The sequence below is a fragment of the Staurois parvus genome, unplaced genomic scaffold (assembly GCF_062004578.1).
Source record: "Staurois parvus isolate SC_StPar_1 unplaced genomic scaffold, SC_StPar_1.0 ptg000468l, whole genome shotgun sequence".
In the NCBI taxonomy this organism is placed as follows: domain Eukaryota; kingdom Metazoa; phylum Chordata; class Amphibia; order Anura; family Ranidae; genus Staurois; species Staurois parvus.
Genome location: NW_028318264.1, coordinates 4,581,614 through 4,597,600, shown reverse-complemented (window position 1 = coordinate 4,597,600; position 15,987 = coordinate 4,581,614). Strand labels below are relative to the sequence as shown.

Below are 15,987 nucleotides of genomic sequence, written 5' to 3'. Positions count from 1 at the left end.
AGTTCCTTCACATTTACAGCGGTTGAAACATTGTATCTATTTGTTTCCGAATAAAAACATCTGTATCCTAAATGGAAACAAATAGATACAATGTTTCAACCGCTGTAAATGTGAAGGAACTGTCAGAAATAGCGGAGCTCTCTGCAGGGACACTTTTTGCCGGCTGTAGAAGGGATGAAAATTGTCCGATCGGGAAAAATTCGATTCGTGCATCCGAAGTTTGCTAATTTTCGGATTCGGCGCGAATCAAATTTTTCCTAATATTCGAAACGAATTCCACTTCGCCAAGTTCGATTCGCTAATCTCTAGCCGCGACCCTTTAATACAGTTCCTCATGTTGTGGTGACCCCCAACCAAGAAATTATTTTCATTGCTACTTCATAATTGTAATTTTGCAGTGGGTGGAGTAGTGCCGCATCATTGGTGTCAGTGGGAGAAGTAGTGCAACATCACTGATGTCAGTGAGAGGAATAGTGTCCCATCGTTGGTGTCAGTGGGAGGAATAGTGTCCCATCATTGGTATCAGTGGGAGGAATAGTGCCCCATCATTGGTATCAGTGGGAGGAATAGTGCCCCATCATTGGTGTCAGTGGGGGGGGGGGTGATAGTGCCCCATCATTGATGTCAGTGTGGGGGAGGGAATCGTGCCCCATCATTGGTGCCAGTGGGGGGGAATAGTGTCCCATCATTGGTATCAGTGAGAGGAATAGTGCCCCATCATTGGTATCAGTGGGAGGAATAGTGCTTCATCATTGGTGTCAGTGGGGGGGGTGATAGTGCCCCATCATTGATGTCAGTGTGGGGGAGGGAATCGTGCCCCATCATTGGTGCCAGTGGGGGGGAATAGTGTCCCATCATTGGTATCAGTGAGAGGAATAGTGTCCCATTGTTGGTATCAGTGGGAGGAATAGTGCCATATCGTTGGTGTCAGTGGGAGGAATAGTGCCCCATCGTTGGTATCAGTGAGGGGAATAGTACCCCATCATTGGTGTCAGTGTGGGAGGAATAGTGCTTCATCATTGGTGTCAGTGGGGGGGGGGTGATAGTGCCCCATCATTGATGTCAGTGTGGGGGAGGGAATCGTGCCCCATCGTTAGTGCCAGTGGGGGGGAATAGTGCCCCATCGTTGGTATCAGTGGGGGGAAATAGTGCCCCATCGTTGGTATCAGTGGGGGGAAATAGTGCCCCATCGTTGGTATCAGTGGGGGGAAATAGTGCCCCATCGTTGGTGTCAGTGGGGGGAGGAATAGTGCCCCATCGTTGGTGTCAGTGGGGGGAGGAATAGTGCCCCATCGTTGGTGTCAGTGGGGGGAGGAATAGTGCCCCATCGTTGGTGTCAGTGGGTGGGGGAATAGTGCCCCATCGTTGGTGTCAGTGGGTGGGGGAATAGTGCCCCATCGTTGGTGTTAGTGGGGGGAAATAGTGCCCCATCGTTGGTATTAGTGACACCAATGATGAGGCACTATTCATCCCACTGACACCAATGATACTTACCTTGCTGACCCCTGCTCCTGCCTGGGCTCGCTCCCTCCCTCTCCCATCTACAGCCAGCATACCTGGCTGCACGGTACAGACACTTACTGGTCAGCTGTCTTCCTTTTCCGGCTGCTCCCTCACTCAATCTTCTTTGATCTTCGTGCTGCTGCTCGGCCCCTCCTCTCCAAGCTCCACCTCCTCACTGGTGATTGGCTGCCTGTGTGTCTCTCCTGAGCTTCAGTTCCGGCAGCAAATCACCGGCAAGGAGGCGGAGCTGTTGAGTGATCCTGTCAACCCACCCAAACATCGCGGTCCAGGGAAATGTGGACGTATCTGCATGTGGGCAGACCCGCCTGGAGGCGGATAGAGGTGCGGTGTCTCGGTTCCTAAGACCATCGGAAATATGTGTTTTCTGATGGTCTTAGGCGACCCCTGTGAAAGGGTTGTTCGACCCCCAAAGGGGTCGCGAGGTTGAGAACCACTGCGCTAGAGGGAGGGTAGTCTAGCCACTGCAACTACTCCACCTACTGGACCTGCCCCCTTAAGGGAAGTCTAAACCCAGTCTAAAATTGTATATAAGCTTTACCATGTGCAAGTTTCATTAAAATAATTCCTACTGATGGTCCTTGTTCAGACACTTCTGGTTATGGGTGACAATACCTTCCAACTGTACTCCTGTGCTGCCAACCATGAATTCCAGATTGAGTCTAGGTAAAGCGAACAGCCTTTTCTTCGTTATTTATTCTCTCACTTTGGGAAACATAAGGCATCATCATTTGCCTTAAAGTAGATTTCTTTTTATTAATGCAGGTATAGCCACCCTGTCTTAAGCAGGAGTGACAATCCCTCTAACTGTAGTCTGTTAGGTGATATTTGGCCTAAGCCGGATGAATACTTCAGCTTTCTGTGGGACTCTCCTAAATTCTGGCCATTGTTTGTCTGCCTGCTACAAGGGTACAGTATGTCCCCGGCAAAAGTATGGAAAGCTGCAATGACCTGAGTTATGAATATATATATATATATATATATCTGGCCAACCCCTAAGAGGTTTCTTGCTATTGATTCATGCTGGGGAAAGATATAACTCTTTGGGGGAACCTGCTGGAAACGCTTTTGCCTGCCAGGATTTGTCTTGGGAGGGTGTTATGCGTTACAGAGAGACCCAAGCCTGCTCCTGGCATAGGGACAAAGACAATCACTGCACAAACCAGTGTGGTCCCTTCCAATTCTGTCCTGTGTTCTTTCTCTATATCCTGCCATTTGTTGACAGCTACAGTTTTAACCACTCATCATCCGCACTACAGCAGAAATACTGCTACAGGGCGGCACAGCTGTGCAAAATCACATACATATATATATATATATATATATATACGTGATTTTCATTTCCAGGTAGGGGGTCGCACGCGCATTATTGGCGGCTGGGGATGTCAATCACCAGGTCCTGGCCAGCGATTGCCGGTCGGCACTCGGTGATTGTCGGCACAGCTGACAGGGGAGAGACCTGTGTGTAAACACAGGTCTCTCTCCTGTCAGCATGGACATGTTGCTTTGTATATCTCTGCACAGCGGAGAGATACAAAGCAGCATGTCTCCCAAGTAAAACAGCACACAATGTAAAACAATGTTAAACCCTTCCTGCCCAGTGTCATTAGTACAGTGTCAGTGCTTTTTATAAGCACTGATCACTGTATTATTGTCACTAAGGATGTAAGTGGCAGTTAGTCAGTTCCCACCCAGTGTCAGAATGCCCACCACAGTTCCGCAACCCTGCTATAAGTTGCAGATCGCTGTCATTATTATGTCTATGTCATACTATTACTATGTCTATTACTATGTCATACTATTAGTATAAAACCCCCCCAAAAAATTACAGTATATATACCGCCATTTGTAGACTCTATAACGTTCATGTAAACCAATTAATATACAATTATTGGGATTTTTGTTTTAACAAAGACATGTAGCAGAATGCATTTTGGCCTAAATGTAAGTAGAAATTTGATTTTCAAATTTTTTTTATTGGATATATGTTTTATAGCAGAAAATAACTTTTTTTTTTCAAAAATTGTTAGTCTTTTTCTGTTTATAGCGCAAAAACAAATGCAGAGGTGATCAAATACCACCAAAAGAAAGCTCTAGTTGTGGGAAAAAAATGACAAATTTCTTTTATGTACAGTGTTGCACGACCACACCATTGTTCGTTACAATATCGCAAAAAATGGCCTATCAGGAAGGGGGGTAAATCCTCTGGAGGGCAATTGGATAAAAACAAGTAACGTGGTTTATAATAAAAATAAAAAAAAAACAGACGAAAGGGACATTTAGGAGGACTAGAAAGCCCTTTTACACAGCCAGCTGCTGGTAAAGAATAAGTGGTTCCTATAGAAACTTTACTGTTAGGGATTGAATTTATCACTTCATTTGGAATGTAGCACTGTACTCATCACCTCCCACAAGTACTGATGAACATACTCGACAAGATGACATATGAATAATGCAAAAAGTAACATGGATTTTTAAAAATGTGTACATGCACAAGGTTTAAATTGTCATTTCAGAGTGTTTGTCTTAAAAGAATAATATAGTTTTGCTTTACACAAACATGTTCTTTGCCCATTGGGTGTACCTTATACCTTTCTTTTTTCACATGTGTGGTGTGAACACCCTTTACATATGCGTCTGCAACATAAACATGCATTTTCATGTGGGGGGGGACAGAGGCACCGTGAACTTTTTCTTTATTTTTTACACTGTCACTTTACATTTTTGTTATCACTCTTATTGCCATCATAAGGAATGTAAACATTCCTCATAAGAACACTAAGCAGTGACAGGTACTCTTTACTGAGAGATCCGTTAGACCTCAGATCTTGCCTCTGCCCTTAAAAGCATCTGATCACACCAAGATCAGTGTGATCAGATGCTTTCCCAAGCCAAAAGTGGCTTTGTTTACATCATGCGAAACCGGAGCGTCAAAATACTTGTGCCAATTTCTTATACCACAGAGATGATCGGGTACATTCTGCTTCATGCTCAGGTCTAAGGTAAGCCAGTGGAAGCACTGGAGTCAGTCCTTAATCAGATGACAGAGCGGTGGGAGGACATCCCTTCCACCGCTGGTAAAACCAATCCATCAGCTAATTAGTCACTAGGATTGCTTTTACATTACAGAGCATCGCTGGCTGAAAAAATGATATTGGCATGATGCCTGCAGCCGTAGGCATCATCTCGGTATCTCCACTCAAAGTCCAGGTTGTCATATGACCTCTATGGTTGGGAAGTGGTTAAATACAATCAGCTCTAATTGATGTTTTACGGGTTCCTCCATTTTTACTTTTCTAATGATTTTTACCATTTTATTTTTGTTCAGCGACTTCATTTTTGTAGTGTTACAGTTGGAAAAAACTTCATGTTTCATCTACAGTAACAGTTATCTACAATTTTCAATTCTCACCAGAGGGAAACTACATTATTAACTACTGCTCAATATTTTCTACAGTACACGTAGACCTTTGAAAGGATTTCCTTCAGTATCCCCAGGATTCCCTGATAGCTGTTAGTCATTTAGGATGTATGTTGTAAGCACAGGCCATAACTGACAGTAACCCAGTACAAGAGATAACCCTGCCTGAAAATACAATTTTTTTTAATTTAATGCATTTTTTTCTACTTTACAGTTTCAATATTTCCCATATATTTACACTTCGCAAGATCACTTACCTATCTCCACAGACTTTGCTTTGGCATATTTGAACAGTCATTTTGCTTTCATCATTTAAAGGTACTTCTAGTGGTGACATACCTAAACAAAGAAAACATAAAATATCCAGTATATAAAAAAATAAAAATAAAGCTAAAGAAAGAAATTTACTTTCCTTGGATCACGATAGAAACATACTAGAGATTGCAATCCAGAAGGTGGCGCCAAAAGCCTAATTTATACAGTACAAATGGAGGAAGTTTGAAGTGGGATAATTTGCATCCATCTGTTTGATTTGCAACAGCAGAGAATGTGGAGAACATCTCAGTATATACAAAGGTAGACAAAGTGTAAAGATTTAGAGAAAAAAAGAAACAAACAGAATGTTGTGAGATCACAAATGGTTTCCTAAAATATACAGTACAGTTCTAAATCTTATTAGGCAAACGGCTGGGAATTTTTTCGAGCACTACAAATAACACTTTTCATACATAAATCCTCACAATTATCAAACGTTTTTGAGGGAGAGCTGCCTTTAACAGTCTATGTCCCCCTCCAGTAAATCATCCGTTTCGGCTTTTACAGCAAGGAAGCAATAAGACAAAAATGTAATTGATCATTTATTTTAGACACTGATAAATAAGAGCTTGACCCCTAGTAACACAGTTTCTTATACCTAAAACAAATCGGCACTTAATTTTAGTCATACATGGGGAAAAAAATGAGTTAGGTGTTCATATGGAAATACAAACACCAGTACAATTTTTTTTTATGTTAACAATGTTACCATTTGATGAATTACATGGTACTGTAGTACACAATAGCAGATGGCAATGCCACTTGACTTTATGGGTAGGTCTTGTAAATGGAATACTAGAAATACTGTATAGTTGTTTGGATATCAGTGGCCTAAAAGAAGAATTTCAGGCATGGTATATTTTAAAATTTTTACATTGGTCTAGCTTGGACCAATATAACCATGTATACAGCATACCTGGCTGATGTCCTTGGAAGTGTAAACTCTACTTCAGTGGTCTCCACTTGCTTCCGAGGCCTGTGCTGTGTAGTTGACTTGAATACCACCAAAACGTTAGATGTAAAGTACATAAAGAGGGACAGCTTGGAGAAGGGGAAATGCAGTGCATACAGTGTGTCTTGGCAGAAAGTGGCTACATAGCATTGAATATTAAGTGTGGTTTAAAGGAGTACAGTAAATGTACGCATGTACACACTGTGTGCATTTGTCACAGCCCTTGTATCACTGCTGGGCTACCTATTATAACCAACAACTGCTGAAACAGCAAATACATTGTTTAGGGATATATAACATATGTACCATATAGATTGCAGCATTTACACTTATGTAACAGTGGCCCTTACATTAATTTTGGTATTCAGTGGGCAAGAAAAATGCGCAGCATTTTTGTCAATAGGAGTAAAACAAAATGCTTCACTGTTTGTGGTGGGTAGAAGGAAAATGTCTAGCATTATTGGCCAGTGGGAGAAAAAAAAAATGCCCGGTCATTAGTGGGAGTAAAAATAGATCTGGCGGCAGTTGGAAAAAAATGCCTTGCAATATCGTTCAGTGGGAGGCAAAATGCCTGGCTTCTTATGTCAGTGGGAAAAAAAAAAATCCTGCATTATTGGTCAGTGGGGAGAAACAAATACCCCAACATTAGTGGGAGGAAAATGGCTTCAGCATTAGGCATTAGTGGGCGGAAAATGCTGTGCATCGTAAGTAGGATGAAAAAATGCCTGGGGTTTCTGTTCATTGAAGAAAAAAGGCTTGGCATTATAGGTCTGTGGGAGGAAAAAAAATCCTGCCTTAGGGGGAGGAAAAAAAAGACTCTGGTGTCAGTGGGAGGAAAAAATGCCCCATCGCCAGTGGGAGAAAAAAAATGCCCTGGCATTGGTGGGCAATGGTCCATCTAAAATTCATATACCCATATCAGTTCCCCTTAACATTCAGACCTCACATCATAACATTCAGACCTCAGATCAACCCCCTTAACATTCAGACCTCAGATCATATTATTCAGACCTTAGATCAACCCCCTTAACATTCAGACCTCAGATCAACCCCCTTAACATTCAGACCTCAGATCATATTATTCAGACCTTAGATCAACCCCCTTAACATTCAGACCTCAGATCAACCCCCTTAACATTCAGACCTCAGATCATAACATTCAGACCTCAGATCAACCCCCTTAACATTCAGACCTCAGATCATAACATTCAGACCTCAAATCAACCCCCTTAACATTCAGACCTCAGATCATAACATTCAGACCTCAGATCAGCCCCCTTAACATTCAGAACCCATATCAGTCCCCTTAACATTTAGACTCCATATCAACCCCCCTCAACAAACAGACCCACCTTTCATCAGACTCTGGATTAGTCCCTCTTCAGACCTCAGATCTTTAAGGCACTTTTCAGACCCATTATAAGTCCACAAGCTCAGTAGTAAAGCCAACATACATGCATATTATGGTGGCTTATACATTTCTGAATGGCTGGAATGCCTACACACATCTATGTCTACCTTCACCCTCTTCCAACAAAGTAAGTTTTAGTGCCCTGCATAGGGCGTGGGATTTACCCTAACACATGGAACACTTAGGAATCTAAAGGTTTCACAGGGACAGAGAGGAAAGTGCTATACTAGACTCACAGACAGCCCTGGACTATGGGCCAGTGGGGGTGGTGTCTCCAGCAAGCAGGTGTGCCAGATGCTTAACTCATTGACCATGATGGTCACTGTCATGGAATCAAGCTAGGGAAGTCACTTACTAGCACTGGGTACTGGAGCAGGTTTTCCAGCACCCAAGTCTTGGTTCAAATGTGGGGAAAGCAGGATGGTTGAGAGGTATGCAATCTAATGAAAAGTTATTCAGACTAGTTGGAAAAGTTTGCTGCCAGATTAGGAGCCTCATCATGCATTCATTCATATTGTAAATTTTATGTAGAATAATGTACTGCAAGGGAATTGGAAGGAAACAAATATTATCCCTATTTGTGCAACTGACAACAAAAAAGGTAACTCGGCACAAAAGGTAACCTGTCCCACGTATACAGACCAGTGGTGCTTTTGTTACTTCAGGTCTTCTACTAAGACCCTCCTGAATCTGAGGAGCTACGTTTTCAAATATAGACTTCAGTTTCTAGGTTGGTTCTTTTGCAGGTGACTGACTATTCCCCCCGCCTTCTCCAGAAATGCCTCCCCTAAAGGGCGCATTAGTGGTGTAAAGAGCTTTGTCTTTGCAACCTCAAAGCAGTCAAAGGCCATTGATAATGTGCAAAGTGAAGTCCTTTCCAATTTTAATGTTTTATTATTATAGGTTACCTCTCCTGACTCCACTGAAAGCATTCTGTGCTTGAATGCACATCCCCGCCATTGTCACTACACATTCCACATGTGCACTTTTTTCTCTTGATGGACACCTAGGTTCCTATCAATGCCCCTCAGTGAGCCTCATGCTGTGATCCCAGGGCACAGTCTACGCGGAACATCTCAGTTAAAAGCAGAACTGTCCCAGCAAATCCAAGACAGTTGGCAAATATGCCCTTGTAGTGGATCCCTACATAGTAACAGATCCTTACTGCTAGGTGCCTACGCATAAGAGTGACAAACAGCATTCAAATCTAGAATTTTTACTGTTTTATAAGTACAAGGATCAACTCTTCTTTTTACAGCAAATATCTTTGGAATGTCACATTAAATTATTTCTATGTATGTATATGTTCTGGTCACCTTGTTTCCACACCACTATTGAAAGAAGGGTAGTATAACGATTGTGAGTAACCTGCAAACACAACAAACAGCAAAGCATCCCTGGCAACTATTTAAAATATGTGCAATTTTTTAAGTGCTTTTTTCTGAGCATAAGGTCATATTTTAATGTATGGCAGTGACCCAAAAGTATCACACAAACTACATATTCAACTCTGATAGCTGTTAAAAATTTGAAGTAGCTTATACAAAAAACACTTCTTTTAAGTCAGTACTATTTCCTTTGAACTGGTAACACAAGCAATTAAATAGCTGCTGAAGAGCAGCAAATATGCTTTTATCAAACAGCACTCTACCTTGTGGCAGGAAAAGGCTCCAAATTATCAACGGCCTTTTTTCCAATTGCTTTATGCTTTAGAAAATGTGTGGCAATTCCCAAATGTACAAGATGTTATGAAGCATTTGGTGTTTAAAGGAATCATATATTTGCCTGTGACATGCAATGGCGGTTATTTACTTGAACTGCATGGTGCAAAATTGTATGCAGCTCTGCATAGAAACTAATCAGCTTCCAGGTTTTATTGCTAAAGCCTAAGTGAACAAGCTGAAGTTAGAAGCTGATTGGCTACTATGGACAGCTGCACCAGATTCTGAGTGCTCCAGGTTTAGTCATTCTCTCCCACGGTGTTTATCAGCATGATTTTAAATGGAAAGCTTAAAGGAGAATTTCACTTAAATAAATACATAAATAAAAAAAAGGAACATTTTTCTGCAGGTAAAAAAAAAAATGTGCATGTGACAGAGGAAAGGCAGGACAGAACACACAGAGTGGATGGCAGACGCACAAAGCTTTATTGAGACAAACAGACAGCAGTCCTTCAATACGGGGGGTGGCAGAGAGGGTGGATTTGCCACTAAAGGGTAATGAGGGGGCCCCACCCACTTATAGTCCACTAGGAGAGCCAAGGGGGTGTCCCTGTAACAGGGGTAGACGGACACAGGAGGGGGTGCGAGAAGTCACCACCGAAACAGTTCAGGTAACACAGTGGGGAAGCAGGTACTCACGGATCCAACAGGGTGCCTGGACTCCCAGGGATAGAAGCAGAACACAGGTACCTGTGGAGTCCGGATCAGGCGGGTGGCCTCTGGCTCTGGCAGGCAGGCTTTGGTAGTCTCTCCCCCTTCTGTGGGGCCTTTCACAATCACAGGCAGGCTGTCTCTGGTTGTCTCTTCCCTCCTGTGGGGTCTCTGTGAGGCTGGGGTAGGCTTGCAGAGTCTAGTCACAAAGGTCTCGCCGGAGCTTGAGATCCTTTGATGACTGCACAACGGAATGAAAACGGAGCGCCTAGCATCAGCCTCTTAAACTGCTGCAGGACACTCCCCGGTCGCCTTGGCAATCAGGAGGGGGGAAGGGAATACTAGACCCCAGGGAGAATCAGGCTGGTGACAGGGACATCCTGGGGAACAGAGATGATGTCTGCATAGATGAAAGGCAAGTTGGGAGGTGTGCGGAGAGCTCCCAGCCAGCTGGCCGGGAGGGAGGTGGGCCCAGAGTAATTTGATTAGGCCATTGAATTAGGCCATTTGGCTGAGTGACACAGGGGACAATTGGAACAATACAGAGCAGGACGCTGAGGGCATGTGATACAAGGCATTAATAAGGGGATTAATAATTGGCAGGCTCCCATACCGTGACAGTGCATTTATTATTTTTGTTTCTAGAGCCTCTAAAGCATTGCACCAGCGTTCAGTAGATCCCTGGTGCCATGCAGGTCTCCCTCTGACCTGTCATTGTATCTGCTTGCTCGCACATCCATACGGGCAAGCAGATACATACTGACAGGAGGACTCAATTAACTACCATGGCGCTCCACAGCGCCTTGGCAGTTCACTGACAACTACAAGCTGACAGCCGCAATGGTTGTCAGTACTTGTAGTATTCTCATTCACAGAACAGTGTGAATGAGTGACATGGCCAGGCAGGCTATGGCCATGTTTTTTTTTTAAATCGTGACAGCTAGCGGGGAGGAGGTGGTCCCCTGTTAACTGTCACAATAGGAATCGGGCGTGCGGGGGGCCAGTCTGATTGTAAATGTTACACCCTGAATATGAACATGCAACATGTTATGAAAAGTGAACTTATCCTTTAAAGAAATGGCCAGACAAAGCTAGACAACTTTCTTCCTTAAGAGAAAAGAAGAGAAAGGCGCCTCTAAGTGTGAACTGGAAACTTTGTTTATTGCACATAAAAGACAGCAACTTACAGAAGGGTACAAAAAAAGGCACATCAATATTACATCAATGGGAGTCCATCACGGTGAACAGCATAGTGTGCAGTAATAGATGATGATCAGTCATCTGTCAGTGTCAGGAGTTTTGGTTGGCAATATGGAGAGGACCTGGCACTGAGGCATAGAACACAATGTAGAGCGCAGCGTGTGCGTGGTAACATCACCAGGCGTCATTGCAACGTGTTTCCTGAGCAGGCGCTGTGAGATTAATGTCCTAGTGCATTCCTTTGTCAAGCTGACAGGATACAGTGGGTTGTGCTGATATACGAAGTAAAAAGACATGCGGGAACATAGAAACCCCCCGATGTATACCAGCCTCCCCCCAAATCACCTTTAGGGCATCCACAAATTGTCTCAATATAAGCCGCAATGTTATGGAGCAAAGTGCCACAAAGTCACTCATTTCCAGTTCACACTTAGAGGCACCTTTCCCTTCTTTTCTCTTACATATACCTCTCTGGACTAAGCTTCTATCCAGTGAAAGGCAGCCATAAGTGAACAGGATTCTGCCCATCCTGCTGGTTCAAGACATGCAATTGACTGACAGAATACCCTACACCTCTTTTATAGTCTAATTGGTCCACATTTACATGGTATTGTTATATGCATTGTTATTTATACATTAAGGTTTCCTTGCAATTTTATGCATGGTTATAGTGCCACCATCAGATTGATTACAGGTTGCACCTATCTCTTTTGTTTGACTTTCTTCCTTAATCCTCTATTTTTAAAATAAAGCTCTTACAAAAAATTTCCCCATGAGAGCCTCTGAATGAGGGAAAAATTATTATGTGGATTAAATAGTACAAAATAAAGCACACAAAATAACAATGCTCAGCAAAACCTACATCATTTTACCTAATTCAGTTTTTACCTATAAAGGCAATGCAAAAACTTTCTTAAAGAAAATGCATCTTAAAGGCACCTGGGACACCCCTCTAAATCACTGGATCCAGGTGTTCCAATCACCTCCATAGGTATGCAGACTGCTTCTACAAACATTTGTGAAAGAATGGATCACTCTTAGGAGCTCAGTGAATTCAAGCGTGGTACCGTGATAGGTTGCCACATGTGCCTCCGTGTAATTTCCTTGCTACTAGATATTCCACGGTCAACTGTTAGTGGTATTATAACAAAGTGGAAGCACCTGGGAACAACAGCAACTCAGCCATGAAGTGGTAGGCCACATAAATGACAGCACATGCTGAAGCGCACAGAAGTTGCCAACTGTCTGCAGAGTAAATAGCTAAAGACCTCCAAACTTCATGTGGCCTTCAGATTAGCACAACAGAGCATAGAGCGCTTCATGGAATGAGTCTTCATGGCCGAGCAGCTGCATTCAAGCCTTACAGCACCAAGTGCAATACAAAGCATCAGGTGCAGTGGTGTAAAGCACGGCACCACTGGACTCTAGAGCAGTGGAGACATGTTCTCTGAAGCGATGAATCACGCTTCTCTGTCTTGCAACCTGATGGATGTGTCTGGGTTTGATGGTTGCCAGGAGAATTCCACTTGTCTGACTGCATTGTACCAAGTGTAAAGTTTGGTGGAGGGGAGATTATGGTGTGTGGTTGGTTTTCAGGGGTAGGGCTTGGCCCCTTAGTTCCAGTGAAGGGAACTCTTAAAGCATCAGCATACCAAGACATTTTGGACAATTTCATGCTCCTAGCTTTGTGGGAACAGTTTGGGGATGGCCCCTTCCTGTTCCAACATGACTGCGCACCAGTGTACAAATCAAGGTCCATAAAGACATGGATGAGCGAGTTTGGGGTGGAGGATCTTGACCTCAACCCGACAGAACACCTTTGGGATGAATTAGGAGTGGAGTCTGCGAGCCAGGCCTTCTCGTCTGACATAGTTGCCTGACCTCACAAATGTGCTTCTGGAAGAATGGTCAAACATTCCCATAGACACACTTCTAAACCTTGCAGACAGCCTTCCCAGAAAATTTGAAGCTGTTATAGCTGCAAAGGGTGTGTCGACTCAATATAGAACCTACGGACTAAGACTGTGATTCCAATAAAGTTCATGTGCATATAAAGGCAGGTGTCCCAATTTTTTTGGCTATATATATATATATATATATATATATATATACAGTTGCAAGAAAAAGTATGTGAACCCCTTGGGATTACGTGGAGTTTTGCATGAATTGGGCATAAAATGTGCTCTGAACGTTATCTAAGTCACAACAATAGAAGAACACAGTCTGCTGAACATAATACTACACAAACATTAGATGTTGCCATGGTTTAATTGCACATAACATGTAAACATTCACAGTGCAGGGAGGAAAAAGTATGTGAACCTTTGGACTTAATAACTGGTTGACCATCCTTTGGCAGCAATAACCTCAACCAATTGTTTCCTGTAGTTGCAGATCAGACCTGCACAACGATCTGGAGTAATTTTGGACCACTCCTCTTCACAAAACTGTTTCAGTGTAGCAATATTCTTGGGATGTCTGGTGTGAATCGCTCTCTTAAGGTCATGCCACAGCATTTCAATCGGGTTGAGGTCAGGACTCTGACTGGGCCACTCCAGAAGGCATATTCTGTGCTGTTGCAGCCATTGTTTTGTCGAATTACTTGTATGCTTTGGGTCATTGTCCTGTTGCATCACCCATCCTCTGCGGAGCTTCAGTTGGCGGACAGATGGTCGTACGTTTTCCTGCAAAATGTCTTGATAAACTTTGGAATTCATTTTCCCATCAATGACAACAATCCGCCCAGGCCCTGAGGCAGCAAAGCAGCCCCAAACCATGATGCTCCCTCCGCCATGTTTTACAGTGGGGATGAGGTTTTGATGTTTGTGTGCTGTGCCTTTTTTTCTCCACACATAGTGTTGTGTGTTCTTCCCAAACAACTCAATCTTGGTTTCATCTGTCCACAGTATATTTTGCCAGTAGTGCTGTGGAACATCCAGGTGCTCTTTTGCAAACTTCAAACGTGCTGCAATCTTCTTTTTGGACAGCAATGGCTTCCTCCGTGGTGTCCTCCCATGTACTCCATTCTTGTTTAATGTTTTCCTTATTGTAGATGTGTCAACAAAAATGTTAGCATGTGCCAGAGATTTCTGTAGGTCTTTAGCTGACACTCTGGGATTCTTCTTTACCTCATGCAGCATTCTGCGCTGTGCTCTTGCAGTCATTTTTACAGGACGACCATGCCTAGGGAGAGTAGCAACAGTGCTAAACTTTCTCCATTTGTAGACAGTCTGTCTTACCGTGGACACATGAACATCAAGGCTTTTGGAGATACTTTTGTACCCCTTTCCAGCTTCATGCAAGTCAACAAGTCTTGATCGTAGGTCTTCTGAGAGCTCTTTTCTGCGAGGCATGGTTCACATCAGACAGTGCTTCTTGAAACCAGTAAACCCAAAACAGTTGTGTGTTTTTTAAGAGCAGGACAGCTGTCAGCAACACATCCAATATCATCACACTGATTGGACTCAAGGTTGGCTCACTCCTGGCTCCAATTAGCTCTGGGAGAAGTCATTAAGCTAGGGCCTCACATACTTTTTCCTCCCTGCACTGTGAATGTTTACATGTTATGTGCAATTAAACCATGGCAACATCTAATGTTTGTGTAGTATTATGTTCAGCAGACTGTGTTCTTCTATTGTTGTGACTTAGATGACGTTCAGAGCACATTTTATGCCCAATTCATGCAAAACTCCATGTAATCCCAAGGGGTTCACATACTTTTTCTTGCAACTGTATATACATACATACATACATACATACATTCACACACACATATATATATATATATATATATATATATATATATATATATATATACACACACACACATACAGTGAGGAACAGAAGTATTTGAACACCTTGCGATTTTGCAAGTTCTCCCACTTAGAAATCATGGAGGGGTCTGAAATTCACATTGTAGGTGCATTCCCACTCAGAGACAGAATTTAAAAAAAAATTCAGGAAATCACATTGTATGATTTTTAAAGAATTTATTTGTCTTGCACTGCTGAACATAAGTATTTGAACACCTGAGAAAATCAGTGTTAATATTTGGTACAGAAGCCTTTGTTTGCAATTACAGAGGTCAAACGTTTCCTGTAGTTCTTGACCAGGTTTGCACTGCAACAGGGATTTTGGCCCACTCCTCCACACAGATCTCCTCTAGATCTGTCAGGTTTCGGGGCTGTCGCTGAGCAACATGGAGTTTCAGCTCCCTCCAAAGATGTTCTATTGGATTTAGGTCTGGAGACTGGCTAGGCCACTCCAGAACCTTGATATGCTTCTTACGGAGCCACTCCTTGGTTATCCTGTCTGTGTTCTTCGGGTCGTTGTCATGTTGGAAGACCCAGCCACAACCCATCTTCAATGCTCTGACTGAGGGAAGGAGGTTGTTGCTCAAAATCTCACAATAAATGGCCCCATTCATTCTCTCCTTAATACAGTGCAGTAGTCCTGTCCCCTTTCAGAAAAGCACCCCCAAAGAATGATGTTATCACCCCCATGCTTCACAGTAGGGATGGTGTTCTTGGGATGCAACTCATCCTTTTTCCTCCAAACACGATGAGTGAAGTTTAGACCAAAAAGTTCTACTTTGGTCTCATCTGACCACATGACTTTCTCCCATGCCTCCTCTGGATCATCCAGATGGTCATTGGCAAACTTCAGACGGGCCTGGAGATGTGATGACTTGAGCAGGGGAACCTTCCGTACAATGCATGATTTGAAACCATGACGGCGTAGTGTTCTACGGACAGTGACCTTTGAAACTGTGGTCCCAGCTCTCTTCATGTCATTG

General features: G+C 43.1%; 1 protein-coding gene across 1 annotated transcript in view; it reads right to left on the bottom strand.

Moving 5' to 3' along the window:
* MOCOS (molybdenum cofactor sulfurase) overlaps nucleotides 1–15,987 on the bottom strand; it is a 553,751-nt gene that overhangs the window by 34,016 nt on the left and 503,748 nt on the right. Inside the window, exon 10 of the mRNA XM_089689064.1 lies at nucleotides 5,200–5,281. Within this exon, the coding sequence (XP_089545190.1) occupies nucleotides 5,200–5,281 (82 nt within the window). The remainder of the gene's footprint in view (nucleotides 1–5,199; nucleotides 5,282–15,987) is intronic.